This window comes from Cyanistes caeruleus, chromosome 2, assembly GCF_971803275.1.
Source record: "Cyanistes caeruleus chromosome 2, bCyaCae1.hap1.1, whole genome shotgun sequence".
Lineage (NCBI taxonomy): Eukaryota > Metazoa > Chordata > Aves > Passeriformes > Paridae > Cyanistes > Cyanistes caeruleus.
The window spans coordinates 1104734-1118494 of record NC_141702.1 but is presented as its reverse complement, the minus strand read 5'-3'; the positions used below and the strand labels follow the sequence as shown (position 1 = coordinate 1118494).

The window sequence follows — 13761 nt, the reverse complement described above, 5'->3', positions numbered from 1 at the left end:
GAGGGATGCTGGGTATTCCCAGGTACCAGCTGGAAAAGGTTCCCTTGCTCCACTAAGTGGTCCCAAGGTGCTTTGGTGGGCACAGTTTGACTCTTGCCATGGAAGATTCCAGAGATGCAGCCCGGGAAATGCATGGAAAAATAGGGTGATGGAAATGTGGAGGTGTTGTGGGACTGCCCCATCTCTGGGTGTATCCAAGGCCAGGTTAGATGAGGCTTAGAATAACCTGGAACAGTGAAAAGTGTCAGGATTGGAATTGGATGAGTTTTACGGTCCCTTCCCACCCAAACCATTCCATGATTCTGGCACTGTCTCCATAGCCTCGGTCATCCTTGGCTGTTTTGTGCCTCAGTGGCTGTAAAAGGGAGAAAGTTCATGAAGCCCCCGAGCTCGGGGGGTTCTCTCTCCTCAGGTGCTTCAACCCCCACCTTCGTGCTTCCAGAAATTATTCCCTTTCACCTGATCCCTCCCCTTCCCTGCCTGTCACTAGAGGACAAGAAGTATAGAGCAAGCACACAAAGCAACCAGAGGTTTTTTCATGAGGCAAAAAACCTTTATTTTGGGGTTTTTCAACCCTTTTATAAGGTGTTCCGGTACAGGTTATCCTGATTGGTAGAGGGGACAACACCTCCCTCATCCCATTGGTGGGACAAGAGAGAAAACACTCTCAGAACATCTGTGTCTTGTTTTGGGAAACCAAAACAAGATTTTCACAACAGTCCTTGAGAGAGAAAAAGTTCCCAAAAGACTTGCCCTTGGTAACAATCAGCCCCTGAGAGCTTAAAATTCTCTCAGGTTCAGAAAATCATGTCCACACCTGTCTGTGCTTCCCTTGTCCCTCCAGACCGAGGAGGAGAAGGAGAAAAAGAAGAAGAAGAAGAAAGGAGGAGGAGGAGGAGGAGGTGGGGAGGAAGCGGAGGAGGAAGAACCGGATGAAAGCATGTTGGACTGGTGGTCCAAGTACTTTGCCTCCATTGAGACGATGAAGGAGGTGGGTGAGGAGCAGCAGTGAGGGGTACCTGGGGGAGATTGTTCCCTTCCTGCGAGGTCCCCCCTAATTCCAGCTCCTTCCAAAGCCCTGGGGCTGTGCTTCATCCCGTGACTCCTATGGAATCCCAAAATTGCTCAGTCTGGAAAAGCCCTTGGAGACCATTGAGTCCAACCATGCCCTGGCACTGCCAAGGCCACCACTGATCGTGTCCCCAAGTGCCACATCCATGTGGCTTCAAAATCCCTCTAGGGATGGGAACTCCATCACTGCCCTGGGCAGCTTTTCCAGGAAAATAATAATAATAAAAACTAATAAATAAAAATAAAAACTAATACCCCATGGCTTCCCTTCTTCCCCAGCAACTCCGGCAGCAGGAAGCAGCCGCGGCCGAAGCAGAGGAGAAGGAAGAGACGGAGATTGGAGAGGGTAAGGCTGGGAGAGAGAGAGGAAACACAGCAGGGAAAGGTGGGATCAGGATTCCTCTTGGTGCTTGGGCATCCCTTTGGGAATCTGGCACAGCAGACACTCCCAGCGTGTTGTGTTTTCCCAAAAAGGGTCAATTTTTGCGGGTGTTTTTCCCTGCGTGTTGAACTCTTTGTCTGCTGTCCTAAAGTGAGCAGTGAAGACAAATGCAATTTAGAGCACGTTCTCTCACCTAATTTATCAATTTTTATAATTTTATATGTCATGTATTATTTTTCACTTGTTATCCTTTTATAAAATCATGAGATGAATGATGCCCTGCGTTTTCCTCTGAAGGAAGTCGGGTTTGTAGGTCAGGTGGGCTTCTGACCTTGCCTAAATTTGGGGGAGACTAATTTTGTCCCAGAAATGATGCCGGGCAAGAGTCCTGGGACTGGTTAGTCAAGGGTGACTTTGTCCATCTGGTCATGCCACCAGCAGGGCTGGGAGAGGTATCCCTGAGGAATTCCACCCTTTCTCTCTGTATGCTCCATGTCCCCATGGCAGGGGGTTGTGTCCAGGTGACACAAAATCCTTCAGCTGAGTAAAATTCTGAGCCTGGTTTCTTTTGGAAGATTAATCTTCATATCCCGGGAAAAAATGAGGTCTTGTCTTGCTGAGCTTGGAGACAGCTCTGAGCAGGTTCTTCTGGGCTTGCACTGGTGTCCTCCGTGGTTTTCTTTCTGTCTCTTTTGAATGATCCATTTCCCTTGGCTCTCCCACTCCTTCCCCCTTTCCTTGTCCACGTGAGGTTTTCCCATCTGTCCACCCCCATGGATACCATCCAGCCCTCATGGAAGCTGGCAGAGGCACCAAGGGACAGGGGTTGCAGAGAGGGGAAGGAGCTCCCTTTGAATCCACCTTTTCCAGCAGCCTCTTCCCAGCTCTCCACGGCTGGTGGTTGTTCCAAGTGAGACTCCGGTGACCTGTGGCTACAGCTGGTCCTGGACAATCTGAGGGCAGCGGCGTCAAGCACTGTCCCCTCTGTATTCCCAGGCCGGGGTTCCACTCCCCAGGCTCCATAAATCAGGAGAAGTCTCTGGTAGGAGGAAGAAAAGGAGCTGCTGTGGGCGGGACGGGGTTTTCTCACCACTGTCAAAGTGCTCTGTCCATGTTTTGTATTCCTCGAAGTGATTCCTGCTCAGGTCAGCCCTGGAATTCCCTGCACAGAGATCTCTGGGCTCTGGGAGACGCTGAGATCCAGAGCCAAGGAAAGACAGGAGAGGGCTGGGATGGGACTTGCAGGCAGTGGCAGCTTTCATGCTCCTCTTCTTTGAAGGACCTTGTCCAATCCCTGCCACACCTCCCCCACCTCTCCTCACCCTCATTTCCATCCCCTCCCTCCCTTCCCTCCCTCAGAGGGAGGGGACTCAGAGTGATGCCAAACTTGGTGACTCTCCCCCGAAAGGCTCCAAGGCTCAGGTGAAGAACAAGGACAAGGACAAGTCCAAGGCACCCAAAGACGACAAGAAAAAGAAGCAGCAGCCTGTCCCCGAGCTCCCCGAGAAGAAGAACAAGCAGAAGATAGATGAACTCAAGGTACTGGGGGTGCTTCCAAGGAAATACCTCATTGTAGGGATGACATGCCTTGGGACATCTCTCCTAGGGATATATCCTGGGACAAGGCTTCCCAGCCTCTCTCCAAAGCTGGAAGGAGTCTGAGGTCACGAGAAAAGGGCTTATCCTGGGATGGGCTGATCCCAGGAGCAGCTTGGAGCTGTCCCAGCTCGGCGGGAGAGTTTTCCTGCCTGAATACAGGATTCTGGATGGGGGTGGGCTCTGGTACCGTGATCCCAAAGATTTCTCAGGATTGGTGTTGCTGGGGTTCAGACAAGGTTTAGACCTGGATCTTGCACAGAGATCCCACATTCCCTTTTTCCAGCTCAGTAATGCTGGAGATCCTTCTCCTTCCTAGAAAAATTAGGCACTGGGAGCTGAGGTGTCCATGCTTGCAGAATCCCAGGATCACTGAGGCTGGAAAAACCCTTCCAGACCATCAGGTCCAACCTGTGCCCAATCCCCACCTTGTCACCAGCCCAGGGCACTGAGTGCCACATCCTTGGACACCTTGGACACCTCCAGGGATGGGGACTCCAAACGTCCCTGGGCAGCCCCTGCCAAGGCCTGACCACACTTTCCATGAAGAAATTATTCCCAATATCCAATCTGACCCTCCCTGGCACAGCTTGAGGCCGTTTCCTCTTGCCCTGTCCCTTGTTCCTTCTGCGCTGATTTGAGTACTCACCACACCTTTTGATCACCTTTGTTTTTATCCCAAATTCCCTCCTTTTAACTCCCTGTCATCTCAGGTCTTCAACAAAGAGCTGGAAGCAGAGTTTGACAACTTTGAGGATTGGCTGCACACCTTCAACCTGCTCCGGGGGAAGATTGGGGACAACGACGACAACGCCACGGAGGAGGAGCGGATCGTGGGGAGGTTCAAAGTGAGTGGTTAGGAATGCCGGCCTGGACTTTGGCGAGGGTGTTTTGGGATGGGTTTACTTCCCTGGAGGCCCTGGGCAGCAGGACTCAGCCGGGCCGTGCCCTCCCTCGCACCAGGGCTCCATGTGTGTCTACAAAGTGCCGCTCCCCGATGACATCACCAAGGAGGCAGGATACGACCCCACCTTCGGGATGTTCCAGGGGATTCCCAGCAATGACCCCATCAATGTGCTGGTCCGAGTCTACATCGTGCGGGTGAGTGGGAATTGGGGGTGGGACAGGCGGGATCTGGCACTCCCTCCCACCTGGAGCTGGTCCTGGAGCCGTAGCGATGGTGGGATTCACCTGCAGTGCCTCGGGACCCAGGATGCAGCTCAAGGACTGAAGCAGCTCCTTGGTTATGGAATGGTTTGGGTTGGAAGGGACCTTAAAGTCCATCCTGCTCCACTCCCTGCTGTGGGAAGGGACACCTCCCACCATCCCAAGTTGTTCAGGGATATCCCAGGATATCCAGACCCTGAACGGTGTCTCCCAAGCTGTGTGCTCCCAGCACTAGGAACAGGACAGATCCAAGTTCCTGCCAGATCCAGAGGCCTCTCTCCAGCAGGTGGGATGGACCGGCGTGTCCTAGTGCCCAATTCCCATGGATAGTTTGGATCAGCCTGTACTGTGAGCTGTTGGTTCATTCCACAGCCACATCACCACCCCAGTGATGGTTCGGGATGGGAGAGAATGGGAGAAAAGAGAGTGGAATGGGATCTGGCAGGACTGAGGAGATCCATGTGAAGGTCATGGCACCTCCGTGATCATTGATGTGATCCAGCCCATGCACGGTTTTCCTTTATATATGGAAAAAGTCACTTCCTGACCCCTGAACTGGTCATTGCCCTGTCCCCAGGCATGGGGTTCTGCAGCCAGGCTCTTGTTGGGGAGCTTCCATGCTGCTGGAAGCACCTGGGCTGCCCTTTGCCACCACCTTGTCCCAGTGTATTACAAATGAACCACCTCTGGCTCCCTCTCCACCCAGAGGTGCTTCACACTGGGATAAGGAGTATCCCATCCATGACCAGGTTGGAAGAATGGACACCAACTTGGGGATGGGGGAGGTATGGCAGAACTTGGACAACTTTTTGGGGGTTTTTGGTCAACCCAAAACAACCAGCCGTGACTGGGTGGATGTGCTCTTGTTGCTGGGCCATACTTGGAGGTGGGACTGGAGAGTTTGGGGGTCCTCACCCCCTCTCTGGGGAGAATCCAGCATGGAGAGGACACAAGGAGAAGTGGATGGATGTCTTGGCATCCCCAGGTTCTTGCTGGGGGTGTTTCCTTAGAGTCTTTTTCTTGCCTGTGATGAGATTCCAGCGGTCACTGTGGTGACATCTCAGGACAAAGCCAGTTCCAACCTCTCCCTAAACTAGCACAGGGATTTACATGAGGCAGGAATACCCCCAGTTTAATCCAAGACATCCTGTTTCATCCCTGTTTGCATCCAAGACACTCAGTTTAGGAACTGAAGTGGCCGGGTGATCTCGGGGATGGAGAACAGGCCCATCCCGGAATCCTTGGCTGCTGTGGACAGCGCTGACCCACCCCATCCGTTCCCTCCAGGCCACGGACCTCCACCCGGCTGACATCAACGGGAAAGCCGATCCCTACATCGCCATCAAGCTGGGCAAGACGGACATCAAGGACAAGGAGAACTACATCTCCAAGCAGCTGAACCCCGTCTTTGGGAAGTGAGTCTGTGCCTGGAACTGCCGAGCTGAGCCTGAGCCCACCAGCCCTCAGGCCTGCAGCTGAGGTGTCCCATGGCTGCTCCTTCAGCTGGAACAATGGGATTTATCCCACAGTGTGGATGTCCTTCCAGGATGTCCTTCTTGGCCAGCGTGTGGTCAGTGTAGCACCAAGTGTTTTAGAGATGCACCTGGAGTTTATCAGATCAAGGTGAAACACACATTTAGGAATCATTAGACGCGAATTTGAGTGAGAATAATTCACAAACTCAGTTTCAGGGCTGTTGGGACACCCAGGTCAAGGACTTTCCCCGCCATCAAGGGCTGGTGGTTGAGTTAAACCCCACCTCAGATGTCCTGCGGTGATGGATGCAAATTGAACACCGTCCGTGGACTGGAGCAGACAGAGCTTCCCCACGGGTCTGTCCTGAGTGGCAGCCGGACCCTGCAGCAGCTTTTCTCTGCTTCCCCCAATCCCAGATCCTTCGACATCGAGGCCACCTTCCCCATGGAGTCCATGCTGACCGTGGCTGTGTACGACTGGGACTTGGTGGGCACTGACGACCTCATCGGGGAGACCAAGATAGACCTGGAGAATCGCTTCTACAGCAAGCACCGGGCCACCTGTGGCGTGTCCCAGACTTACTCCATGTACGGGAAAAGCCTTCCCTGCCCCACCTCCCACACAGAGCTCCCACGGGAATCTCCCCCCTTCACTGCCTGCTGGTCCTGGAATGACTTGGTTTGGGAAAAACCTTCATGCCGTCCAATCCCGCCAGGGGCAGTGATAAATGGAGGAGTCCGTGCTATCCCTGGTTTTGTGACCAGCCTTAGGGAGCAGTGGAATGGGTCATCAGGAGCCCAGGGCAGGAGGGAGGGACTGGGGGGACTGGTGGGAAGAGGGGTGAGGTCAGGGCTGAAATAGGAGCAGAGCAAACGGGGCGATGCCGAGCACCAGGAATCAAGCACCGGGAATTCCAGGTCTGAGACAAAGTGGGGTGGAAGGAGTTTGCAAAAGGGGCACAGAGGGATCAAGTCTGCTTTGAAGTTTCACCTTTGCTGCCTCAAATTCCTTCCCTGGGAATTCCGAGTGCTTCATGGTGGAGTGGGGTTTTTTCCTGGCAAAAGGGAAAAAAATTCCTTTGTCCTCCCAACCTTTTTTGGCTGATCTTGCCCTCCTGTTCCCAGCCACGGGTACAACACCTGGCGTGACCCCATGAAGCCCTCCCAAATCCTGTCCAAGCTGTGCAAAGAGGGAAAAGTGGACGGGCCGCACTTTGGGCCAGGGGGAAGAGTGAAAGTTGCCAACAGGGTCTTCACCGGCCCCACGGAGATCGAGGATGAAAATGGTATGGTCCTGTGGGATGGAGGTTCTGGAGGGTCTGGGGGGTCTCCTCATCATCCAGGGTTGGAATCTCAGGGGAGTTTGAATCATGGAGTGGTTTGAAATGGACTTTTGAAGGTCCAACCCCCCCAGACAGATGTGGTGGGCCCAGCCCTGCAGTCCCCATCCCAGTACGGGACCAGTTACAGAGTCCCACAGACCCTCCAGACCAGCGGGTTCCTCTTGGAACCAAGGACACCCATGGACACCCAAGCCTGCCTCTGGAAATGCCCTCCCAGCAGTGCATGGAGACACCTCCAGCATTTAGGGAATTGTTTTCCATGGGAATGCATCCCCAAACTGTGGGAGATGAGGGTTGTGTCCCAACACACTCAACGTGTGCCCAAGGAAGGGGGACACAGGCCAGGAGGGCTGAAGGAGAGAATGAAAACGTGGCCAGGGGACACAGGATTGGTTCCGACAGCGAAAACCGAACAGGGATCTGAACCTTCCACAGGGATTGGAGAGAGGAAGGAGGAGTTAGGAAGCGCCAGCTGAGGAACAGAGTGTTCCCAAGGGAAGGAGAGGATGAGGCAGTTGGAGGATGGGTGGAGGCCCCAGGTGCTTTGCTGTCCCCATGTCCCTGTCCCAGGTGTCCAAGCTCTCCTTTGTCCTCCAGGCCAGAAGAAGCCGACGGACGAGCACCTGGCGCTGGCCGTGCTGCGGCACTGGGAGGACATCCCGCGGGCCGGCTGCCGCCTCGTCCCCGAGCACGTGGAGACACGGCCACTGCTCAACCCTGACAAGCCGGGCATCGAGCAGGTCTCGCATTCCAACGGGAACGGGGGCGGCCCACGGGGGCCAAAATGGCCCCAACCCACCTCGGGATGGGCGGGTCACCCTGGGATACCAGCAGAGACCTCCAGTGCCCCCTGAGCCATCCTCGTCCATTTCACATCCCACAGTCCCTCCTGATTGCCCACGTATGGGCACCTGGGAGCAAAATTCCCAACAGATTCCCAAGCAGAAGGGATGGGAAGGCCCCCAGGCTGCTCCACAGTGCTGGGAATTCCCTGGAGACCCCGAACCTCCTGGAGTCCCCAGGAGGACTCTTGGCCCTTTTTGGGGGGAGGTCACAGCCCTGCTGAGTAAAGGGGGAGAGCAGGAACAGTTTGGCTCTGGTTGTTTCGCAGACCCCAATTTTGGTCAGAAATCTCCCAAAATCCAAGCCTAGGCTCTCTCTTTGGCAAGTTCCTGGAAGAGGTTTGGAGCAGAGGAGGGAAAGCTCCCCTTGGTGTTCAGCTCACCTGATTCAAGCTCACAGGGAGATCATGGAATCATGGAATGGTTTGGGTGGGAAGAGACCTTAAACCCCATCCAGCTCCACCCCCTGCCCTGAGACATTCCTGCAGGGGTGGAGAAGGATTCATGGCATGGGAAAAGCTTGTCCCGCTCCACATCTGGCATGGCCGGAGCGATGGCTGTGGGAAGAGGGGGACGCTGGTGGACAGGAGGGGACAGGAGGGACAAGGGGAGCTGACCGTGCCTCTCGCACCCCGCAGGGCCGCCTGGAGATGTGGGTGGACATGTTCCCCATGGATATGCCAGCGCCCGGCCCTGCCATCGACATTTCTCCCAGGAAACCAAAGAAGTAAGGAACAGCCCAGCCAACTGACCCCAGTGAAAACGTGAGGCTGGGGATGGAGCCTGGCTTCTCCTGCCTCCTGCTGCTGCTCCATGGTCAGCCCAGCCCTCTGCTTGGGCTCCTCAGCCATGCTGGCATTCCCAGAGATCCCAACAGGGGCAGCAGTTCCAGAGCTGCTCCTGAGGGTGGTATCCCACGCCTTCCATCCCCTGCAGCTCCCAATCTTTCTTGCCTGTGTGAACTGGGAAATTCCATCGTTCCCAGGCCTTGGTGCAGAGTGCCCAGCCCTGAGCCTCTCCTGGGTGGGGGCAGGGTTATCCCGGGGAAGTTTGGATGGGCTTTTCCAGGAGGTGATGGATGGAAGGGACGGGTGGCGGAGGCTACTGGGACTGCCGATGGTTCCAAGCAGGAAAGAGCAGGCACGGACTGCACATGGAGAGGGAAGAAGAAGGTTTCTTCCCTCAATATCCCTTCTAGTACTTTCTCAGCCTGCTGGCCTTGGTCCTCAGGCCCCTTTTCCTGCCCCCAGGGCTGGGATACAGGGATGGCACTGGGAATCCTGATGGGAGCCTCTTGTGCAGCCCAGGCAGCCGACACCTTGGGTGGAAAGAACATCCCTGGATCCCAGCTGGGAGAGGGAGCATGGGACAGGCAGGCACAGGCAGGAGGGGCTGGGAAAGGTGAAGGGATCCCATGGATGGGCTCAGCCAGGGCATTGCCAGAGGAAGATCCCAAAGGAGGGGGTTTCAGGAAGCTGTAAATCTGCTTCCCTCATCTGGAGACTCCCTGGTGCTTCCAGTGAGGTTCTGCAGCTGTGGCCATGTGTCCTGAGCCTCCCTCCAGCCTCCCCTCGCTGCGGGAGCCAGGATTCTGCTCCTCCTCCAATCATCTCCCACTGCAGGAGCCACTCCCCCCATCACCAAAATTCCCAAGCAGAAGGGATGGGAAAGTCCCCAGGCTGCTGCACAGTGCTGGGAATTCTCTGGAGACCCCGAACCTCCTGGAGTCCCCAGGAGGAGTCTGGGCCTGTTTTGGGGAGAGGTCACAGCCCTGTTGAGTAAAGGGGGACAGCAGGAAGAGTTGGGCTCTGGTTGTTTTGCAGACCCCAATTTTTGTCAGAAATCTCCCCAAATCCAAGCCCAGGCTGCCCCATTGAGCCTTTGGCAAGTTCCTGGCAGAGGAGGGAAAGCTTCCCTTGGTGCTCAGCTCACTTGGAGAGTCTGATCCAAGCTCACGTGGAGATTGTGGAATCATGGAATGGTTTGGGTGGGAAGAGACCTTAAAGCTCATCTTGTTCCACCCCCTGCCATGGGCAGGGAACCTCCCAGCATCCCAGGCTGCTCCAAGCCCCATCCCAGCCTTGGGCACTGCCAGGGATCCAGGGGCAGCCACAGCTGCTCTGGGAATTCCAGCCCAGCCCCTCCCCACCCTCCCAGAGAGGAATTCCTTCCCAATATCCCACCCCAATCTGCCTTTTTCCAGTGGGAGCCATTCCTTGTGTCCTGTCCCTCCATCCCTTGTCCCAAGTCCCTCTCCAGCTCTCCTGGAGCCCTGGTAAGGGGCTCTGAGATCTCCCTGGATCCTTCCCTTCTCCAGGTGAGCATTCCCAGCTCTCCCAGCCAGGAAGAGTCCCATCCCTGTAATCATCTCCATGGCTGAGATCCCCTCCTGATCCCTGGGATGGATCCCTGTGCGCAGTTCCCTGTTCCTGGCAGCCGGCTCTGCTTTCTGGCAGCATCACCCCATCCCCTCTTACCCCATTCCCCGTTTGTTCCCGTGCCTCACCTGCCTTTCCCTCCCTTCCCTCGGGCAGGTACGAGCTCAGGGTGATCGTGTGGAACACCGACGAGGTCATCCTGGAGGATGACGACTACTTCACCGGAGAGAAATCCAGCGACATTTTCGTCAGGGGGTAGGTACAGCCTGGAATTCCACCGGCGCCTCCTCCACCTCTCCCAGGGCGGGTGACAGGACTCACTGGGGTTGGAGCAGGGAGAAGGGCAGGACACGGGTGGTGCTGGTGGGCATCAGACCCTGATGCCTGGAGAAGCTGACCTGGAACAGAGTCTGGACAGAGTTAAAGGAATGAAGTATTTATTCCTCTGGTATTCCTACGGGTGTTATTAAAAGGCCTCCCAAGGATACACCTTGGGCAGTGCAAGAGCCCGGCCGTGGCTCCACCAAGATGGACTCTGAGCCACGAGTCTTCACACTTTTCTAAGTTTTGGTCCATTTCCATCTTGGGGTTAATTGTCCAATTCCAGCTGCAGGTGATGCAGTCCCATCCTCCCAGACTGCTCTCCTCAATTCTCTGCTGTTTACGCTTTTTGGGCCCGAGGCTGTATCGGTGTCCTTGGTTCTGGGGCTGGAAAAGGATTGTTTTGTCTGCCTGAGCTGTGAGGAGAGCGTGCTAATGCTTTGTATGAAGTTCAGAGTCACACTAAAGCAGTACAGAATCTAAAAAATATGAAAGCCGAAACTTCAGGCATCATTCGGTCCCCTCTGCCCCTCTCTGAACTCGTCCTGATGTCCCCTCATGGCACTTCCAGCCTGCCACCTCCACCTCCAGTCTGGAGCTTGTTCTGGTGGTTTGTTCCCGTCTCTGCTTCACCCTCCTTCAGCAGGAAGGGAAACCCCCTTCCAGAACTTCACCACCTCAGAGAGTCACAGAATCACGGAATGCTGAGGGTGGGAAAGGACTTGAAACCTCATCCCAGCCCTTGCCATGGGCAGGGACATCTTCCACTATCCCAGACTGCTCCAGGCCCTGGTCCTCACTCAACAGACAAATCCCATGGGATGCAGCTCCAAGGAACCCAAGCAAAACCCTGGCCTCTGAGGAGACCTTGGGGCCATCCCAGCAGCTCCATCCCTCTGGAATTTGAGGACCTTCCATCCCTAGACGTTTCCAAAGCCAGGCTGGACCAGTCTTGGGCACTGCCAGGGATCCAGGGGCAGCCACAGCTTCTCTGTGAACCTGTGCCAGGGCCTGCCCACCCTCCGAGGGAACAATTCCTGCCAAATATCCCAGCCAAATATTCCCTTTTCCAGGGGGAAGCCATTCCCTGTGTCCTGTCCCTCCAGGCCCTTGTCCAAAGTCCCTCTCCAGCTCTGTTCTGATCCCTTTCCATCCTGCTCTGCTCCCAGCTCCTGTACAATTCCTTAACATCTCCTGGTCCAGGGTAAACCCCCAGACAACCCCCTTGAATCTCCTTCTCCTCAAGTTCTCTGTCCCACCTGGGATCCTCCTGCCCCTTGGATTTTCTGCTGCAGCCACTGGAGCAGCCCCAGCCCCTTGGTCATAACTTTTAGGTCCTTCCAGTCCCGGAGGCACCCTGGCTGCCTGGACAGGGTGTCCCTGTCCCCTCTCCTGCCCCACCTAACCCTCTGACCCCTCTGACCCCCGGGCCCTGCAGGTGGCTGAAGGGGCAGCAGGAGGACAAGCAGGACACGGATGTCCACTACCACTCCCTCACCGGTGAAGGCAACTTCAACTGGCGCTACATCTTCCCCTTCGACTACCTGATGGCCGAGGAGAAGATTGTCATCTCCAAGAAGGAGTCCATGTTCTCCTGGGATGAGACCGAGTACAAGATCCCAGCCCGCCTCACCCTGCAGGTCTGGGACGCCGACCACTTCTCGGCCGATGATTTCCTGGGTACGTGGACGGTCCAGAGCATCCCAGAAACCCCATGAGCTGCTGCTGGATGGAGCAGGTGGGATGAGAGAGCAGGAAGGGTCTGCAGAGGGTTCTGGACAGGCTGGATCCATGGGCCAAGGCCAAGATCCAGGTCCTGAACTGGGGTCACACCAACCCCACCGAGCACTCCAGCCTGGGAAAAGTGGCTGGGAAGGGCCTGGGGGTGCTGTGCCAGCAGCTGGACAGGAGCCCAGGTGTGCCCAGGTGGGCAAGAGGCCACTGGCCCTGGGCTGGGCCAGCTCTGGGGTGGCAGCAGGGCCAGGGCAGTGCCCGTCCCCTGTGCTGGCACTGCTGGGGCACCTCCAGTGCTGGGGGCAGCTCTGGGCCCCTCCTGACACGAGAGCCCTGGAGGGGCTGGAGCGTGTCCAGGGCAGGGAACGGAGCTGGGAAGGGGCTGGAGCCCCAGGAGAGGCTGAGGGAGCTGGGAAAGGGGCTCAGCCTGGAGAAAAGGAGGCTCCAGGGGCACCTTGTGGCTCTGCACAAGTCCCTGCCAGGAGGGGACAGCCAGGAGGGCTCGGGCTCTGCTCCCAGGGCACAGGGACAGGACAAGGGGAAATGGCCTCAGGCTGGGCCAGGGCAGGCTCAGCTTGGCCAGCAGCAGGAATTTCTGCCTGGAAAGGGAGCTCAGGCCTTGGCAGGGGCTGCCCAGGGAGCTGCTGGAGTCTCATCCCTGGAGGTGTGCAGGGAATTCCTGGATGTGGCACTCAGAGCTCTGGGCTGGGGACAAGGTGGGGATCAGACACAGGTTGGACTCCAGGCTGGAAAAGCTGGGAGGGCTTTTCCAATGTTGATGTTTCCATGATTCTGAGATCCCTTTTCTCCACTGTTCTTGTAGCCAAGAACCCCCATGTTTCCTTGTCGGAGCTGGCTCAATCCAGCAGGATCTCCAGGGCAGGAGATGCTGGTCCAGCCCATCTCCAGCCAAGGTGTCAGCCTTTTCGGTGTGCCAACCTCTGTCGTCCCCTTTGTCCTGCCAGGAGCCATCGAGCTGGATCTGAACCGCTTCCCCCGGGGGGCCAAGACGTCCAAGCAGTGCAGCCTGGAGATGGTGACCAACGAGGCCGAGCTGCCCATGATCTCCATCTTCAAGCAGAAGCGGGTCAAGGGCTGGTGGCCCTTCGTGGCCAGGGACGAGAACGATGAGCTGGAGATCACCGTAAGGACGGGGAAGAGGGAGGGTTTGCTCCCCGGGGACCGCACTCTTTGTGGACACCCTACATCCCCCCACATGGCTTTGTTCCCTTGGGACCCTTCTGGCCTGGGGGGTGGAGGTGGGAGCACCTCCCAGGCCTCAGCACAGCTCTCTGCTCACTGCAGGGCAAAGTCGAGGCCGAGCTGCACCTTCTGACGGCAGAGGAGGCCGAGAAATCCCCCGCTGGGCTGGCTCGAAATGAGCCTGATCCCCTGGAGAAACCCAAGTGAGAAGAAGAAGCCTCTCTGCAGCAGGGACCTGGGGTTGTGGGC

At 56.3% G+C, this 13761-nt stretch overlaps 1 protein-coding gene across 4 annotated transcripts in view; it reads left to right on the top strand.

The window, feature by feature from the left end:
* The window catches only part of OTOF (otoferlin), an 81245-nt gene that overhangs the window by 65742 nt on the left and 1742 nt on the right, over positions 1–13761 (top strand). For all 4 annotated transcript variants that reach the window (XM_086875360.1, XM_086875359.1, XM_086875361.1 and 1 more), the window contains 14 exons: positions 845–991; positions 1351–1417; positions 2862–2992; positions 3763–3897; positions 4013–4150; positions 5504–5631; positions 6109–6279; positions 6817–6977; positions 7632–7774; positions 8515–8603; positions 10411–10509; positions 12014–12255; positions 13275–13453; positions 13615–13715. In XM_086875360.1, the coding sequence (XP_086731486.1) occupies positions 845–991; positions 1351–1417; positions 2862–2992; positions 3763–3897; positions 4013–4150; positions 5504–5631; positions 6109–6279; positions 6817–6977; positions 7632–7774; positions 8515–8603; positions 10411–10509; positions 12014–12255; positions 13275–13453; positions 13615–13715 (1931 nt within the window). The remainder of the gene's footprint in view (positions 1–844; positions 992–1350; positions 1418–2861; positions 2993–3762; positions 3898–4012; positions 4151–5503; positions 5632–6108; positions 6280–6816; positions 6978–7631; positions 7775–8514; positions 8604–10410; positions 10510–12013; positions 12256–13274; positions 13454–13614; positions 13716–13761) is intronic.